The sequence below is a fragment of the Lepidochelys olivacea genome (assembly GCF_965140295.1).
Source record: "Lepidochelys olivacea isolate rLepOli2 genome assembly, chromosome: 17".
Classification (NCBI taxonomy): Eukaryota; Metazoa; Chordata; order Testudines; family Cheloniidae; genus Lepidochelys; species Lepidochelys olivacea.
Window position 1 is genome coordinate 16,181,383 of NC_140427.1, and position 13,678 is coordinate 16,195,060.

The 13,678-nt window shown below is 37.1% G+C and overlaps 1 protein-coding gene across 5 annotated transcripts in view; it reads right to left on the bottom strand.

The window, feature by feature from the left end:
* Nucleotides 1–13,678, bottom strand: part of GTF2I (general transcription factor IIi) — a 75,602-nt gene that overhangs the window by 13,669 nt on the left and 48,255 nt on the right. For all 5 annotated transcript variants that reach the window (XR_014714422.1, XM_084651271.1, XM_084651269.1 and 2 more), the window contains 8 exons: nucleotides 10,049–10,232; nucleotides 8,407–8,465; nucleotides 6,107–6,178; nucleotides 5,146–5,329; nucleotides 4,747–4,805; nucleotides 1,891–1,962; nucleotides 1,156–1,339; nucleotides 615–673 (listed from right to left, as the gene is read on the bottom strand). Coding sequence is in view for 4 of the 5 variants with exons in the window: in XM_084651271.1 (XP_084507397.1) it covers nucleotides 615–673; nucleotides 1,156–1,339; nucleotides 1,891–1,962; nucleotides 4,747–4,805; nucleotides 5,146–5,329; nucleotides 6,107–6,178; nucleotides 8,407–8,465; nucleotides 10,049–10,232 (873 nt within the window). In the remaining variant the exon portion in view is untranslated. The remainder of the gene's footprint in view (nucleotides 1–614; nucleotides 674–1,155; nucleotides 1,340–1,890; nucleotides 1,963–4,746; nucleotides 4,806–5,145; nucleotides 5,330–6,106; nucleotides 6,179–8,406; nucleotides 8,466–10,048; nucleotides 10,233–13,678) is intronic.

Here is a 13,678-nt window from a genome sequence, read left to right on the forward strand (position 1 = left end):
TTATTGCTTGTGAAATAAGCAGGTCTGACAGACACTCATTCAATATCCACTACAGATTGTGAGCACTACACAAGATAAATACAGGTAGTATCTTCAGCATACTGGTTTGAAATGGAATTTACATCTTTGGTACTTTTTATTACCTAATCCAAAAAGTTAATTCATTTTGATATTTATAAAGATCTTTATTTTGTAAACAACTTGAAAGTTTCCCTAAGAAATTTTATTTTTTAAGTTCCAATTTACATACTAGATGATGGTGTTAACAGCAAAATCAATGAGAACCAAGAGCTTTGTCATTTGTATAGTTTACATCCTCCAGATTTGTGTTGCTCCAGGTCATAAAATAAATGAATGGTATAACTGGTGTGCTCTTAAGCAGATATTAATGTCTGACTTTTGTTATATTTCCCAATGTTTTAAAAGAATATAGGTTTTGTATTTTTAGGAAAACCCTTTGGGCCAGATTCTACCACCCTTGCTTGTGTTAGGTAGCACCTCTCTCTGCCAGTAGCCCACACAGTTTTCAAGTACTAAGCTGTTACTCAGCCAGGTAAGAGAAGCAGAATCTGGGCTTCTGGGGTGAGGGCAGTATGGAATGTTTAACCACTTACCTTTAGTGTTTACTTTACTAGCCAATCCAGCAGGCAAATAAGAAGTGACAAGCTCTGGCCTAAAAATGTAAAATATGTTACAGAATGCAGTCTAATAATTAGAGATACAAAAAAAAGTACAGTGAATTATTTACATATTTATTGGGATTCAGAAAAATTTATATAAATCATTGTAACAGTCTTTTAGATCTGAAGTATGGATGAGTCAATGTAAATTAATAGGAAAGAGTTCCAAAATCTAAGACTAAGTACCTTGCTTTTTGCATTTACTCTAGTGGGAAAAATGCTTCAAGATGTAAAACTATCATCTTCCCTAGATACACATTGCATGACACACTCCAATTACGCACATACACCTCATTTTGTGAAATTTAATCAGCAAGGCATGTCCTTTTATCAGAGAAAGTGAATGTACTAAAATATGTCTTTTATAGATAAAACAAAGTGAACTTAGGCAGCATTTAAAAACCCAAAAGCCCCAGAAAGAGTTTCATATAATTTTAGCAACCAGCAGTTAAAAATAACCAAATGATAAACTTACTTTTTAACAATAAATTTGATTTTGCCACTTCCACGGACAATTCTTTCAAGGCGTGGAATTCCAAACCACGTGGGACTCCGGAAAGGGATTCCTTCTGGCAAGCCTTCCACGTACAAGTACTCAGGATTCGATTCAAATACAGGGTAGGGAACCTTCACTGCCTCTGAAAGACCCAGGGCCTGGGCTGAAAATGAAGATGATGTGACAAGCTCAGATGGGAGGCATTTTATTTTGATAGTTCTTAGTAAGGTTGGCATTTTTATTAGTTATAGTGGCAGCAGCATCCCTAATCAGAATCAGAAAAGGACGAGAGAAGGGGTTTAAAACAACTTTCCCACCATCATTCCACAGTTTGGAATCACTGCATGTAGTGATTTTGTGGATCTTACTAGGTAAGATCTTGCAATAATTATCAATCTAGGTCCATGGTACCTGCTACTGTTTTATAAGAGTTCCTTTCACCTAAGGATCTCAAAGCCCTTTATGAATTTGCATAAATGTCATTAATCCCCTTTTTAGAGAAAACTAGACAAAGAGTACGGATATGACTTGCCTCATGTCACATGGCAAGCAACTAGCAAGAGTGGGGAATAAAACCCAAGACTCCCACATCTGTTGTTCTGTCACATTTTTAATATTTGTTTTAATTTATTGTGCACCACAATTCTCCTTGAACAGAAGATTGTTTTAAAACAGAGTAGAACTACAACACAGTTTACTGAGGGTTTAACTCACCAAATTTCAGATTAAATATCTCTTCCACTTGCTTCCTTAGTTTTGTGATTCTGACATTCCAATCTTCTTTGACTGAAAATCAAAAATAGATGCATCTTGGGTTACTGAGTTATTAACAGATATTTGGGGAAAAGTGGTACCACTAAGCATATTTCTTTTATCACTGGAGTCTAAACTATTAATGCAAAAATTGTCTTGCTTTCTAAGGTGCACAATCACAATTTGGTATAGAAGGATTTACACATCTACTGCTTATTATGGTAACTGAAATTATATACAGAATATACATAATAATGGGAAAATATGTCTAAGCATGATTATAAATCTCTATCACTGCCCCCAAGTGTATGAACTTGTCCTTCAGGACCCTTAGCAGTGGGAAAGAATTATTTTAGTGGCTTTGACACAGCCGGAATTATTAATGATTTTAGCTCATGAGATTAAAAATCTTTAGAACAGAATATGAAGATTTAGAGCTTTGCCATAAATTTTGACTATCAAAAATAATTTAGTCTTGCTTTTTATTATAAATGAAAGTTCGTGACAGAAAGCAAGCCAGAGGCCAATTTTCTAAATTAGGTGTAGAGGGAGGGAGAGTGCACATTAGTGGAAATAAAAAATAAATACCATACGTACTCATTCATTAGCCTGTTCATTTATAAGCCGACCCCCCAAGATGGATAGGTAAAAACAGTAAAAACTGTATGACCCTTTCATAAGCCGACCCTATATTTCAGGGCTTTGCAAACTTTGGCTCCCGGCCTGTCAGGGTAAGCCGCTGGCGGGTCAGGACATTTTGTTTACCTGGAGCGTCTTCAGGCATGGAGCCCCTCAGCTCCCATTGGCTGGGAACGGCGAACTGCGGCCACAGGGAGCTGAGGGACTCCATGCCTGCAGGCGCTCCAGGTAAACAAAATGGCAATGTATTAGACATTCAATTCAATGATTTCAGTTTAAAATCATCAAATTTTGGCGTAAATCCATTTATAAGCCGACTCCCGATCTTTTATGTGTCACTTTTTTACCAAAAATATTCGGCTTATGAACGAGTATATACAGTACTTAAATATACTCATTTTATTCCCCAGCAAACAGTGCAATCATAATTATTGATCATATCCACTGAGGACAGATAACTTGTACTGTAGCATTTTTTAAAAAGACATATGCATGAAACAAGCAATATGTACACAGGATCACAAGCTCAAAATCATATTTCAAATGAACAAATTATCTGGCCTGTTTTACTTCTAACTCCTTCAATTATGAAAACAAAGAATGTTCATAAACAACATAAATGGTGAAAATTATTAATTTAAAAGAGTTCACATGGACCCCAGCCCTGCAAGCATTTACCACAAGCTTATGTATACAAGAAAGTATTTGCACGATCAGAGCCTTAATTTGGCAAGTGAAAAGAATATACTGAACAGCTGTATTTTTAGATTTCTAGTGCCACCACACAAGAAGCACAAGGGAGTATTGTCTGGGCTGAATACACATGAGGGGAAGTTTTCTATCCAGCCAAAGAGCACCATATTATTCTTACTAACCAAAATAATTCTTGAATTTTTTTTTAAATACAAAATCAAAATGTTGCCCCCCTAAACTATCTGGTATAGGAACTACATTTATTTATTGCTCTGCAAAACTAACATTTTGAATTGTTCAAAAAATTGGTATTTGTGCTGAGACACACACAGTCTGCTTTAGCAACAACGGCACAGAGGACCTTCTCCAGTTTTGCCTTAGGACTAACTGCCAGGAAAGAATGATGCATCCAGTGGTTTGCACTAGCGTTCCAATCCAAAACCAACATTTTTTCTGTGTGTATTTGTCTAACTTGTACCCTGGATATGGCTATAGGCAAAGTTGTGTGTGTATTTACAGAACTAGTCTTTCCTAGCAGCTGATGATAGATATAATAACCAGTGGGAAATCAGCATGGCATTCTGATCACTCTATTAGGCATGATTGCTGCATGCCGATTCTTCCAGAAGTAAGATGCTATTAAAGCAGTGTCTTTCGTCACTGGTATTGTTCATACTTATTGCTGCAGATATCTTGTCAACCTGCCAGATAGTTGTACAGTAGGACAATAAGCTAGGGCTTTGGCAGCAAGACTGAAATTAGATGCTGCCTAACTCTGCACTGCAGCTTTCAATGGGCTACCCTATCTCCACATACAAATCTTATCCCTGAAAGCCAAGAAAAATCCTCAATCCCACTTTGATAAGGCATGGATACTGTTGAACTGTAAACATTTGGAGGGAAAAGCAACCTGCATTCTCTGCTTAGGTAAAACCTAACATTTGTTGTGGTTCTGTGGATTGAAAATTGTTAATACAGCCCTCTGACTAAACCAAACTGTGCTTTATAAGTCATTAAAGTGATCAGGTACCAATCTGCACATACATGGTACCTCTGACCTGATGATAGCAACATGTTTTACAAATAAATTCAGTGTCATAACACTGCTGTTTGGTAGATATTGCACCCAGGTGGGTAAATGGGGCTAGAGAAATCTAGTAAAGCAGGTTCTTTTCCCATGCTCATCACCATAGTATTGGAATACCTTCTAATAGTGCGATAAACAACAGGATCATCATCTACCATAAGGTATTCTTTTCTCTTTCTTCTTCATGAGTAAACGTGCATATTTTACAAAGATTATCTAGCAAAACATGAAAGATTCCTTCAAATACAAATATATTCATTTAAAGAGAGTTTCTCTTCTGTATTTATACATATTTGGTACCACTTTTCTCATGCTTAGAGAGGTCAGAAAAATTCATTTAATTTATTTATTCTGCATATGGATATATAGATGGAACTTGCATACAGTATGCGTCCTACCTGGTGTATTTGATCTTGGTTGAGTAACTTCTGTTGGACTGAGGGTTAGTAGTTCTGGCCTGTAATTAGAGAGCAGGTTATCAAATTGTTCTATACAGTCTCTGAATAATGATTTTTTTGTTTGTTTTATGAATCTATGTTTTGATTTTAATATTATTTATTTCAAATTGTCACCAAAATGGGCTAGTTGCTATATAGATATTTAGGAAGATGATGGCCTAAACTGCGAACACCAATTTTCTTTGCAATGTGAAATATCTTCTGTCCGCCTGGTACCAGAACTCAGAATGCTTTATGGCATTATAAAGCTGAAAGCTTTTCTTTTGCTTCAGTCAATCAATCAATCTCCTGGCCTTTTCCTCTTGCTTTTTCAATTTATGCACTAAAATGTTCACCTACCTTTTGATTACAAATTTTATTCTGTTGCCCACTTGAATAATCTTTTCCAGCCGAGGGATTCCATACCAGGATGGGCTCCTAAATGGAATGTTCTCTGGCAGACCCTCCACATAGAGATCACTGGGGTGTGCCTCAAATTTCTGGTACGGGACAGCCTTCGGCTCAGTGCTCCCTAGGGCCTCAGCTGTTAGAACAACAGAAATTCAACAAAACAAATCCAATGATCGATCAGTTCAGCCAAACAGTTTGATTCAGCAAAAACTATATCACAAAGTCTCTGGGCCATCACAAACAGTAACATTAGGTACTAGCATAGCAAAGAATATTCAAACCCACTGGACTCCAAGTTGAAGACACAGAGTTTAGAGAACTAATTATCATAGTGTCCCATCTGATGTTCAGTAAGTAGCCCACCAACAGTGCCAGATTGAAGATTAATGCCAATGGGTTTGCACAGGAGAAAAAGTCAAAGCAGGATTGGGCTCAAAGTGATTTGAACTTATTTTCAGACAGTATCAAATTTTCAGTGGTTTCATTCTTGACCTGTATATGTTCCTAAGTAGGCTGGGGAAACAGCATTCAAATTCAAGCCTGGAAATGCTCAGCTATTAATCCTAACAGTGCCACTGACATTATACTGTACATTGAAAAATAAGGTATTTGCTTTACCACAACTAGAGAGAAAAATCCAAATGCAAAAGGAATCAGAACCATAAAAGGCAACTTTACAGATGAACTTTACTGAACATTTACCCTTTTGACTAAACATTACAGCAATAAAAGATTTATTTTTTGCTTAACAGTCAGGATTTCAAGCATTTGGAAAATTTTCATTCAAGAGTTTCATCCACTTATGCCTCAGAAGGATCCAATAAAGCTTTCTTAAGGATAGCTAATATGAAATCAACCTACTATGGATTAAAAGCCACAAAGGAAGTTGGAATACTAGCAGTGTACTTACCAAATTTTTTACAGAAAAGTTGATCTACCATCTTTCTTAATTTGGTGATTCGGGCATACCACTCTTCTTTCACTACAATTAACAGTAACAGAACAAAGATAACATTCCTTAATTATTTTGATTAACCGCAAGATTGTAAAGACAAGTCACACAGTTGCTATTCACTAACACTATACAACATGGCATGGATTATTAGTTTCCCCAACCATAAGGCTATCAAGAGATCTGAGTACACCTTATTTGTCTTCATATTACTTCTATTAAACCCTTCAGTAAAACAGCAAAAGGGGGCTGGATTTAAAATCACAAAAGCAAGGATACAGTTATGTTTTGCACTCTATCCTTAGTGTATCCTGTGCCTACAGCCCCTTGAATTTGGTCCTCAAAGCCGGTGGGTGAACAGGTTCACAACAGTAGGTGATCTTTCTTTGCAGATGACATACAATACCTTCATGCAATTGGTTAAGGATGGAATGACATCCTTAAATCTTATTTTCTGTTCAAATATTACAAAAATAAGGGTTTATTTTTCTTTAAATACCAATATACAGCTGCATAAAGAACACTACACAAGCTTCACCAATGCAGATTCTTACTCCTAGCCTCTCACGCCTCTGGACTCAGGAACTCTAATATTCCCAATTCCTTCTCTCAGATCAAGGTTGACAATGTGCATTTTTGGGGTGTAGGAGGCTTCTATGAGCTACCATCGCTTCAAACTATATTACAATTTGTATAGACTCTTAACATCTAGCTTAAGACAATTAGCAAAACCTGACCCTGAAGTGGAGACAGGTGGTAGGATAACAACTTAATCAAAACACATGTTGAGGAAAGTAATTTTCCAATTATCATTCACACAATGCTATATGCTTTTTATTATTAATTATTATTATTATTATTAAAGAAAAATAAGAGTAATTCTTTGTCTTCCAGGTTTGGGGGAAAAGAAACTGATCAATATGGATTATAATGTTGATAAATGCTTGCATTCTTATCTTTGAGTGAAAATTTCTAGTATCTTTGAATGCGCTTCGAGGGGAGGCAAAAAACGCAGGAGTTTTTACCTGTTGAGAATATTTACCATTGGAGAAATAATCAAGTGGTAAAAGGAATTACCTTTTGCATTACAACAAAAGAATTGTCACATTCTCTAAGTCAGTCTTGCCTTATGCCAGTAGCCATGAAGATAACCAATATCACCATTAATATATTTTTGGCACATATCAGCCTAATCTCACACTTCAGTTTAAATACATCATCAACTTAATCAAACATACTCTGATAAATATACCTCTCTAGCCACTAAAATGGGCTACCCACTAAAATCAACTGTATAGATAGAAAGCCTGTCAAACTAATAATCAAATGATAGCCTCTTTACGTGGCCTATTTCATCTCATCGGTTAGCTCAGTAAGACTCTGAAAAGCACAATGTTCCTTGAAGTGAAAAATGTGGTACAGCCAGTTTAGCCGTTCACATCTCATTTTACCTTCACCACCTGTGTGCAAAAGGTTCGGTTTAAATTCAGGTTCATACATGCACTGTTCTGGGCCTCATGTTACAGTTTCTAAACACAATAATATCATCTGGCTCTTATGTAGTGCTTTTCATCAGTAGATCTCGAAGCACACCACAAAGAAGGTCAGGAACCAAATCTGTATGTGCTCATTGTGAATACACTTACAATTACGGATAGGGCATAAATGGATACACAGCATTTTTTGCCCATTCCCATTGTGAAAATGTGGGTGAGGTATGTTACCAAGGGTTTTGGTTTTTAAGCCCATCTACGCCTTCAATATCAAAATCATCATTTGACAGACCAGACCATCCCACTAGTGAGTTTTTCAAACTCTGAATTTGAAAAGTATTAAGTTTTAATTTTTCTGGCTTGACAACAGTATTTCCAGACCAGCTGTTGTATAGACTTACAACGTAAGCAAACACTGTTTTATACAGGCCAGGGTCTCTGCATCTTAGTTGTCAGATTTATTCTCTTTCTTAGTCAGTTTCAATGTGGACTGAGATGTGAGGTTGAGAGGGGAATAAATATTGGGGGTACTGCTCACTAATCACAACATATTTCCAGGAAAGTAGGCTTTTCATTTACTTGCTGAAAAAGCCTATATTTTTGAAAAACTCTTTTTCCAAAACCAAACGCTATCTTTGCCGTGCATTATACTAAAAAAACAGGTTGTGACAGGAAGGACACAAAGTGAATACAACTCATGCCTCTATATATAGAAGATATTCCATCATATTGCTGTTATGCAACCCAAAAGTTTAGAAGTCCTACCTCCTGCAGCTGGTTTGTCCAGCGGTGCATCTTCTCGTGTTGAATTCAAAAGTTCATGCCTGAAAATTTTTAACAAATATACATTGTTCAGCATTAACATACCTTCAGATATGTTTTTACCAAATTTATAGCATTTATAGGAAGTTATAGCATACAGCTCTGTAGCAAATTCTACTGTTAGTTACCACTGTGGGACCAGAACAGTATTCAGTATCCCCAGCATACTGGTTATAGTCAATACCAAACCCTGAAGGCTCTTACTTGCCAAAAGAATCTTACTTACAGCTTGCCAAAAGAATTTTTGACACATGTTTTTTTGCTGAGATATGCAGTTTCGTTGAAGCCAAAACATTTCACAGACACATACAAACTTTGATGGGAAGGTTTCTGGTGTCCAGGATGGACTCTCCAATCCCCATCACAGAAAGGGGCATAAAGAGACAAATCAAAAAACTGACCTTTTTGATGTGAAAAAGATGTTTTAATCTTATTAATTATTATTTGTATTACTGTAGCACCTAGATGCCCTAATCTTGGATCAGGACTGCGGAGTGCTAGGGACTGTCCGAACACAGAACTAAAAGTCTCTGCTCCAACGGGCTTACAATCTAAGTCCATACAATTTCATTTAGCAAAAATGTGCAAGGAAGTTCCTTTTTAAATTTTTTGTTTTTCTTCCCATGTGGAATGAAAAAAGATTTTCAGGTCTCCAAAGTTGCAGTTATAAAGAATGCTTGTTCTCCAGACAGCTCTAGTTACTACACACAACAAAAGTAAGGGAAAGGTAACAGAACTGCTGTACTTTATTAAGGGTCTTTGGCTTGTGACCAATTTAGGAAGGGTGTTCAGATATTCCCCCCCCCCCCAAAAAGTGAGACAAAGGTGGCAGATCTCAAAGATTATAATCAGTTGCAGAACAGAGTCTGTGCTCTCATCACAACCTCATCTTATTTTCCTGTGGACAGCCATGAAAGGCTCTGCACAGACATCAGTGAAACAGTTTCCCAGATTTCCAGGGTATATAACACCAATGCTGAAGGGAAGGCAACATATGAAAACAAAACATTTTCGTCCTCAGCTAATTATGGGCTTGAGCCAAAGCTCATGGCAGTTAATGGAGAGATTTCCATTAACAGCATTAAACAGGTCAAAATGGCAGTTGTCTTGTATCTGAGCTTCATTTATATTACTTGCCCTATCACATCCGTCTGAAGTGAACCACCAAGCTATTAGTGGTGAATGTCACACACCAGTCATTGGACAACTCGAAACAATATTCTGATAGGAAAAACAGAAGAACAGATCCATAAAAACTTGAAATTCACACCTAGATCCTCAGCTGGTGTAAACTGGCCGAGCCCCCAAGTCTATGGAGTTATGCCAAATTACACCACCCGAGGATCTGGCCCATGATATTAGAGAAAATTCTTCACCAGTTGGGATCTTGTACAATCACATTGTGGTGTCAAATCTGTGCTTGAATAATGCTTTAGTGGTTTGACCGAAAAGATTCCTTCTTGCTAGCACTACAAAAGCATCTGTTGGTAGTAATTAATTTGGAAATTCTCAGAAATAGTGAAGAATTTTGGTTAGAGCACGGTACGAAGAAAGGAAGAGTGAAAATAAATGCAAAGCTCCTTACTTCTTAATCACAAACCGTATCCGCTCCTTGGCCAGCAGTATCCTCTCAAGGCGCGGAATCCCATAGGTAGATGGCCTCCTGAAGGGAATTCCTTCTGGAAGGCCTTCCACATACAAGTCTTCTACATGAGACTGGAAAAGTGGGTATGGGATAGACACTGGACCTTTTGCTTTTATAGCTTGAGCTTTAAGATAAAAGGAAAATAAAAACATTAGCATAGCTCATCACCTTACCTAACCTATTTGCTTGGCACTAATCTGAACAATATAAACACAAGCAGATAAGCAGGCAATAAATGCTTCTTATAATCTCTAACCACCTAAACATTCTATTTATGCTTTATTTACAGTGGGAACGTTTCCCATTCTCTCTCTCACCCCAGCAAGCTCATCTTTCCCCACTTCTCAGCAAAAATGTAGTAGCAGAGACTGCACCTGTTACTGCAAAGTTTCATCTTACTTTGGTTTCATTTTCTGGTACATTGTAGAGTATCAAATAATCAAAACAACTACAAACCAAGTAAATTTTTCGACGCATTAATTCTCAGTTTGCCAACATGGTAACAAAAATTCAGTAATTCATAATGGGCTTCCAGTCTTTGGAATGACTTAATGAAGTTCTACTTTATTTCAACAGTTAAGGAATTGACTGAGCAAACACCACATTTCTTACAAGGCCAAGAACAAAAATGTGGTCTTAAAAACAACCAGTCTTCAAAAATAAAAAGCCAATAGCTCATTCATTAGTAGCAGAAGCAGAAACTAACCTCAGTATACCTTTACAAAAAGAACATTAATCCCAAGTATTACCAACCAAGCGGTTTGGTGTATTTTGTTGTTTGAGGTTTAGCTATGAAATTAGAAGCAAGGTTAACTATGGAGAAAGTTTTTTAATAGACCAAAATCTGCTCTGGGGTAACCACATATACACCTCACGGACTTCAATGATGTATCTGAGGGCAGAATTTGGCCCTGAAAGTACAGACAGTAATGCAAAGAAACCATCCTTCTAAGATACCACCTGCACTACAAGACAAACCATGAGGCTTCTCAAGGAAATTTAGAGTTAACAATGACACTGCATACTTAACTGGTTTTGTAGCTATGTATTTCAAGACATGCTTCATACAGTCTATACTGAAGCATAGTATCTTAGAACAACAGTTAAGTTCATGAAAGCAGAGCACCATGTACCAGCTGCAACTCTTTCCCTAACTCCTTATATTGCCTAGATATTGCACAAGACTCAGTAGTGAGATTGCATGTTGTAGGCCTGATCCTGTTCCCTTTACAGGAAACAGGAGTTTTGTCAGAGATTCCAGTAGAATCAGGATGAGATCCAATAAGTGATCCACTAACTAGAAGTGCGGCAATCTGAGTTAAGGCCAAATCAGAGGAATCTCAGCTGCGTTAATAACTTTTGAAAGTATATGGTGGTCAAGGCACTTTCTCAAGTGACATAATTCAATGTGGAGGCAGCCAGTCAGACATAGGCTATGTTCAAAATAATCAAGTTAGCTGTACACCAAATGCTTAATCACTTTTTATATATGGGGAAGAGCCAATTGAGTATTTAAGGGCATTTAAATACACATTGTTTGAAGTCCTGTTTTGAAAGACACACATTATTATTATTTCAGGCAGCCCAATGTGCAAGTTACACAAAAGAGGAAACTTTGAAAATACTGTTTATTAGTCCTATATTCTGCATAAGGTTATAAAAATGATAGTCTAGTTTGAACACAATTATTGCTAATATGGTTTCAACCCTAGTATATATAGGCCCAAACTGGAATGGGACACTATACATATGAAGTAACAAAGATCCATCTGGAGAAATTTTTAGGAAATGGCATATTCAGAGATGATCTCCACAGAATGAGTCACATGGCAATCCATGAAACTTGCCACATATTATATTAATCCTTCATTAGGGAAGTTTTATTACAATACTACAGCTCTGCCAAGTAAATCAGTGGGTGAGTGGTGAGAAGCATCACAAACCCAAGGGAACAGCTTCAGAAGGAAAGAAATGTTTGTAAACTACAAATGGCATAGGGAAACAGAGATAAAGGTGCAACACCAAAATTCTGAAGGGTCAGATCACAACAAAGCATCAACCAAAACCAGCTTTAACATAATAAGGAGAATGCTATTTCAATAAATAACTAACAACAGGTAAGTTTTTACAAGTCGAAATCTTTATTTTTCTTAAATCAATAAAATGTTTAGCAGATTCTCTTATCTCCAGACAGAGCAAAGACATAATCAGCAGTACAGTCTGCAGTGAAGCGTCTTGATTTGGATCCTTACAAGGTTTGGTATTCAAATTCTACCAGAACTAGATTTTTTTCATTTTTCAAATTAATCTGTATTCACCAGCTAAGGAATTGCATTTACACTATAATACATTTGTACATTTACTTTACATCCAAATACAAAAAGATAATACCCAAGGTGTCAGTAGTAAATAATAATGACTGACATTTGTAAAGCACCTTTCACCTAGAAATCCTGAGTAATATTACAAAGAATAGGCATAGTTCTGGACATCCACAACTCATTGAACTGTAGGAGATGTGCATACATACAGGAGGACAGAATTTGATTCTGAATATGTGATCACTTTACCCTTCACTGATATGCAATGCAGCCACTTCTAGGACATAAGGTGGCAGATTTTGAAGGATGCACCATAAACTCAAGCATCTATTCAGACACATGGCTGCACGACTGTCCTTCACTAACTGAAGCTATCGGAGACTTTCAGGGAGGCTAAATGCAACCACTGAATTCAGAGTTAGGTGGTGTCACTGGGACTACAACTCCCCTCCATAGCACAACCAGGTATTATAAACCAGATTCTCAGCTGATTTATGTCTGTATAGCACCACTAAAATCAGGCCAGTTTAGTTAGCCATTATACTTGAGTTCAATGGTGCTATGCAGATTTATGCCAGCTGAGAATCTGGCCCTGGATATTTAATGACAAAGTGGTCACGACTCCAGTTTTGAATGACATCCAAAAAGATACTCCCATTTTTAACAGTAGATGGGTACCAGAAAAATATATCAATTTCAAAGAACGTAATAGCCTTTTCCCCTCTGTCAACAAATGCAGCTGGTCATCTCTCTTGTACAGACACAGAAATGACTCTGACTGCAACACATGACAATCAGCCTCACAGTCAGACACATGCACTCCCTTCGCCTTTTAGGGATCACATGATTGTTGCTTCATTTTAAAAACAATCTGTCATCCACAACAGCAAAGCAGCAAATAATTATCTTAGGAAGGGCCTCCCAAGTAACAGATCTAAATATTACTTTATGTAAGGACTTGATTTGTTGCTAGTAAGATTAACAAAAGAGTCAAGGTCACAACTTTCAAATAGGGATGCCTAAGATTAGAGTTTATTGGAGATCAGGTTGCTCTGCATGATTGAAGAATAAAGTTACTTAATTAGGTGCCTAACCTTAGGCACCCAATTTTGAAAATCCTGGCCCAAGTGTTCATTAAGAGCTATTTTCTCCAGCTTTAAGTCTTGTATGATATTAAACCCTTCAGTGCTGTCAGTCCTGGCATGTTCCAGAGCCAAAAACAGGATGCATGCCAAAAAGTTGAGACTTC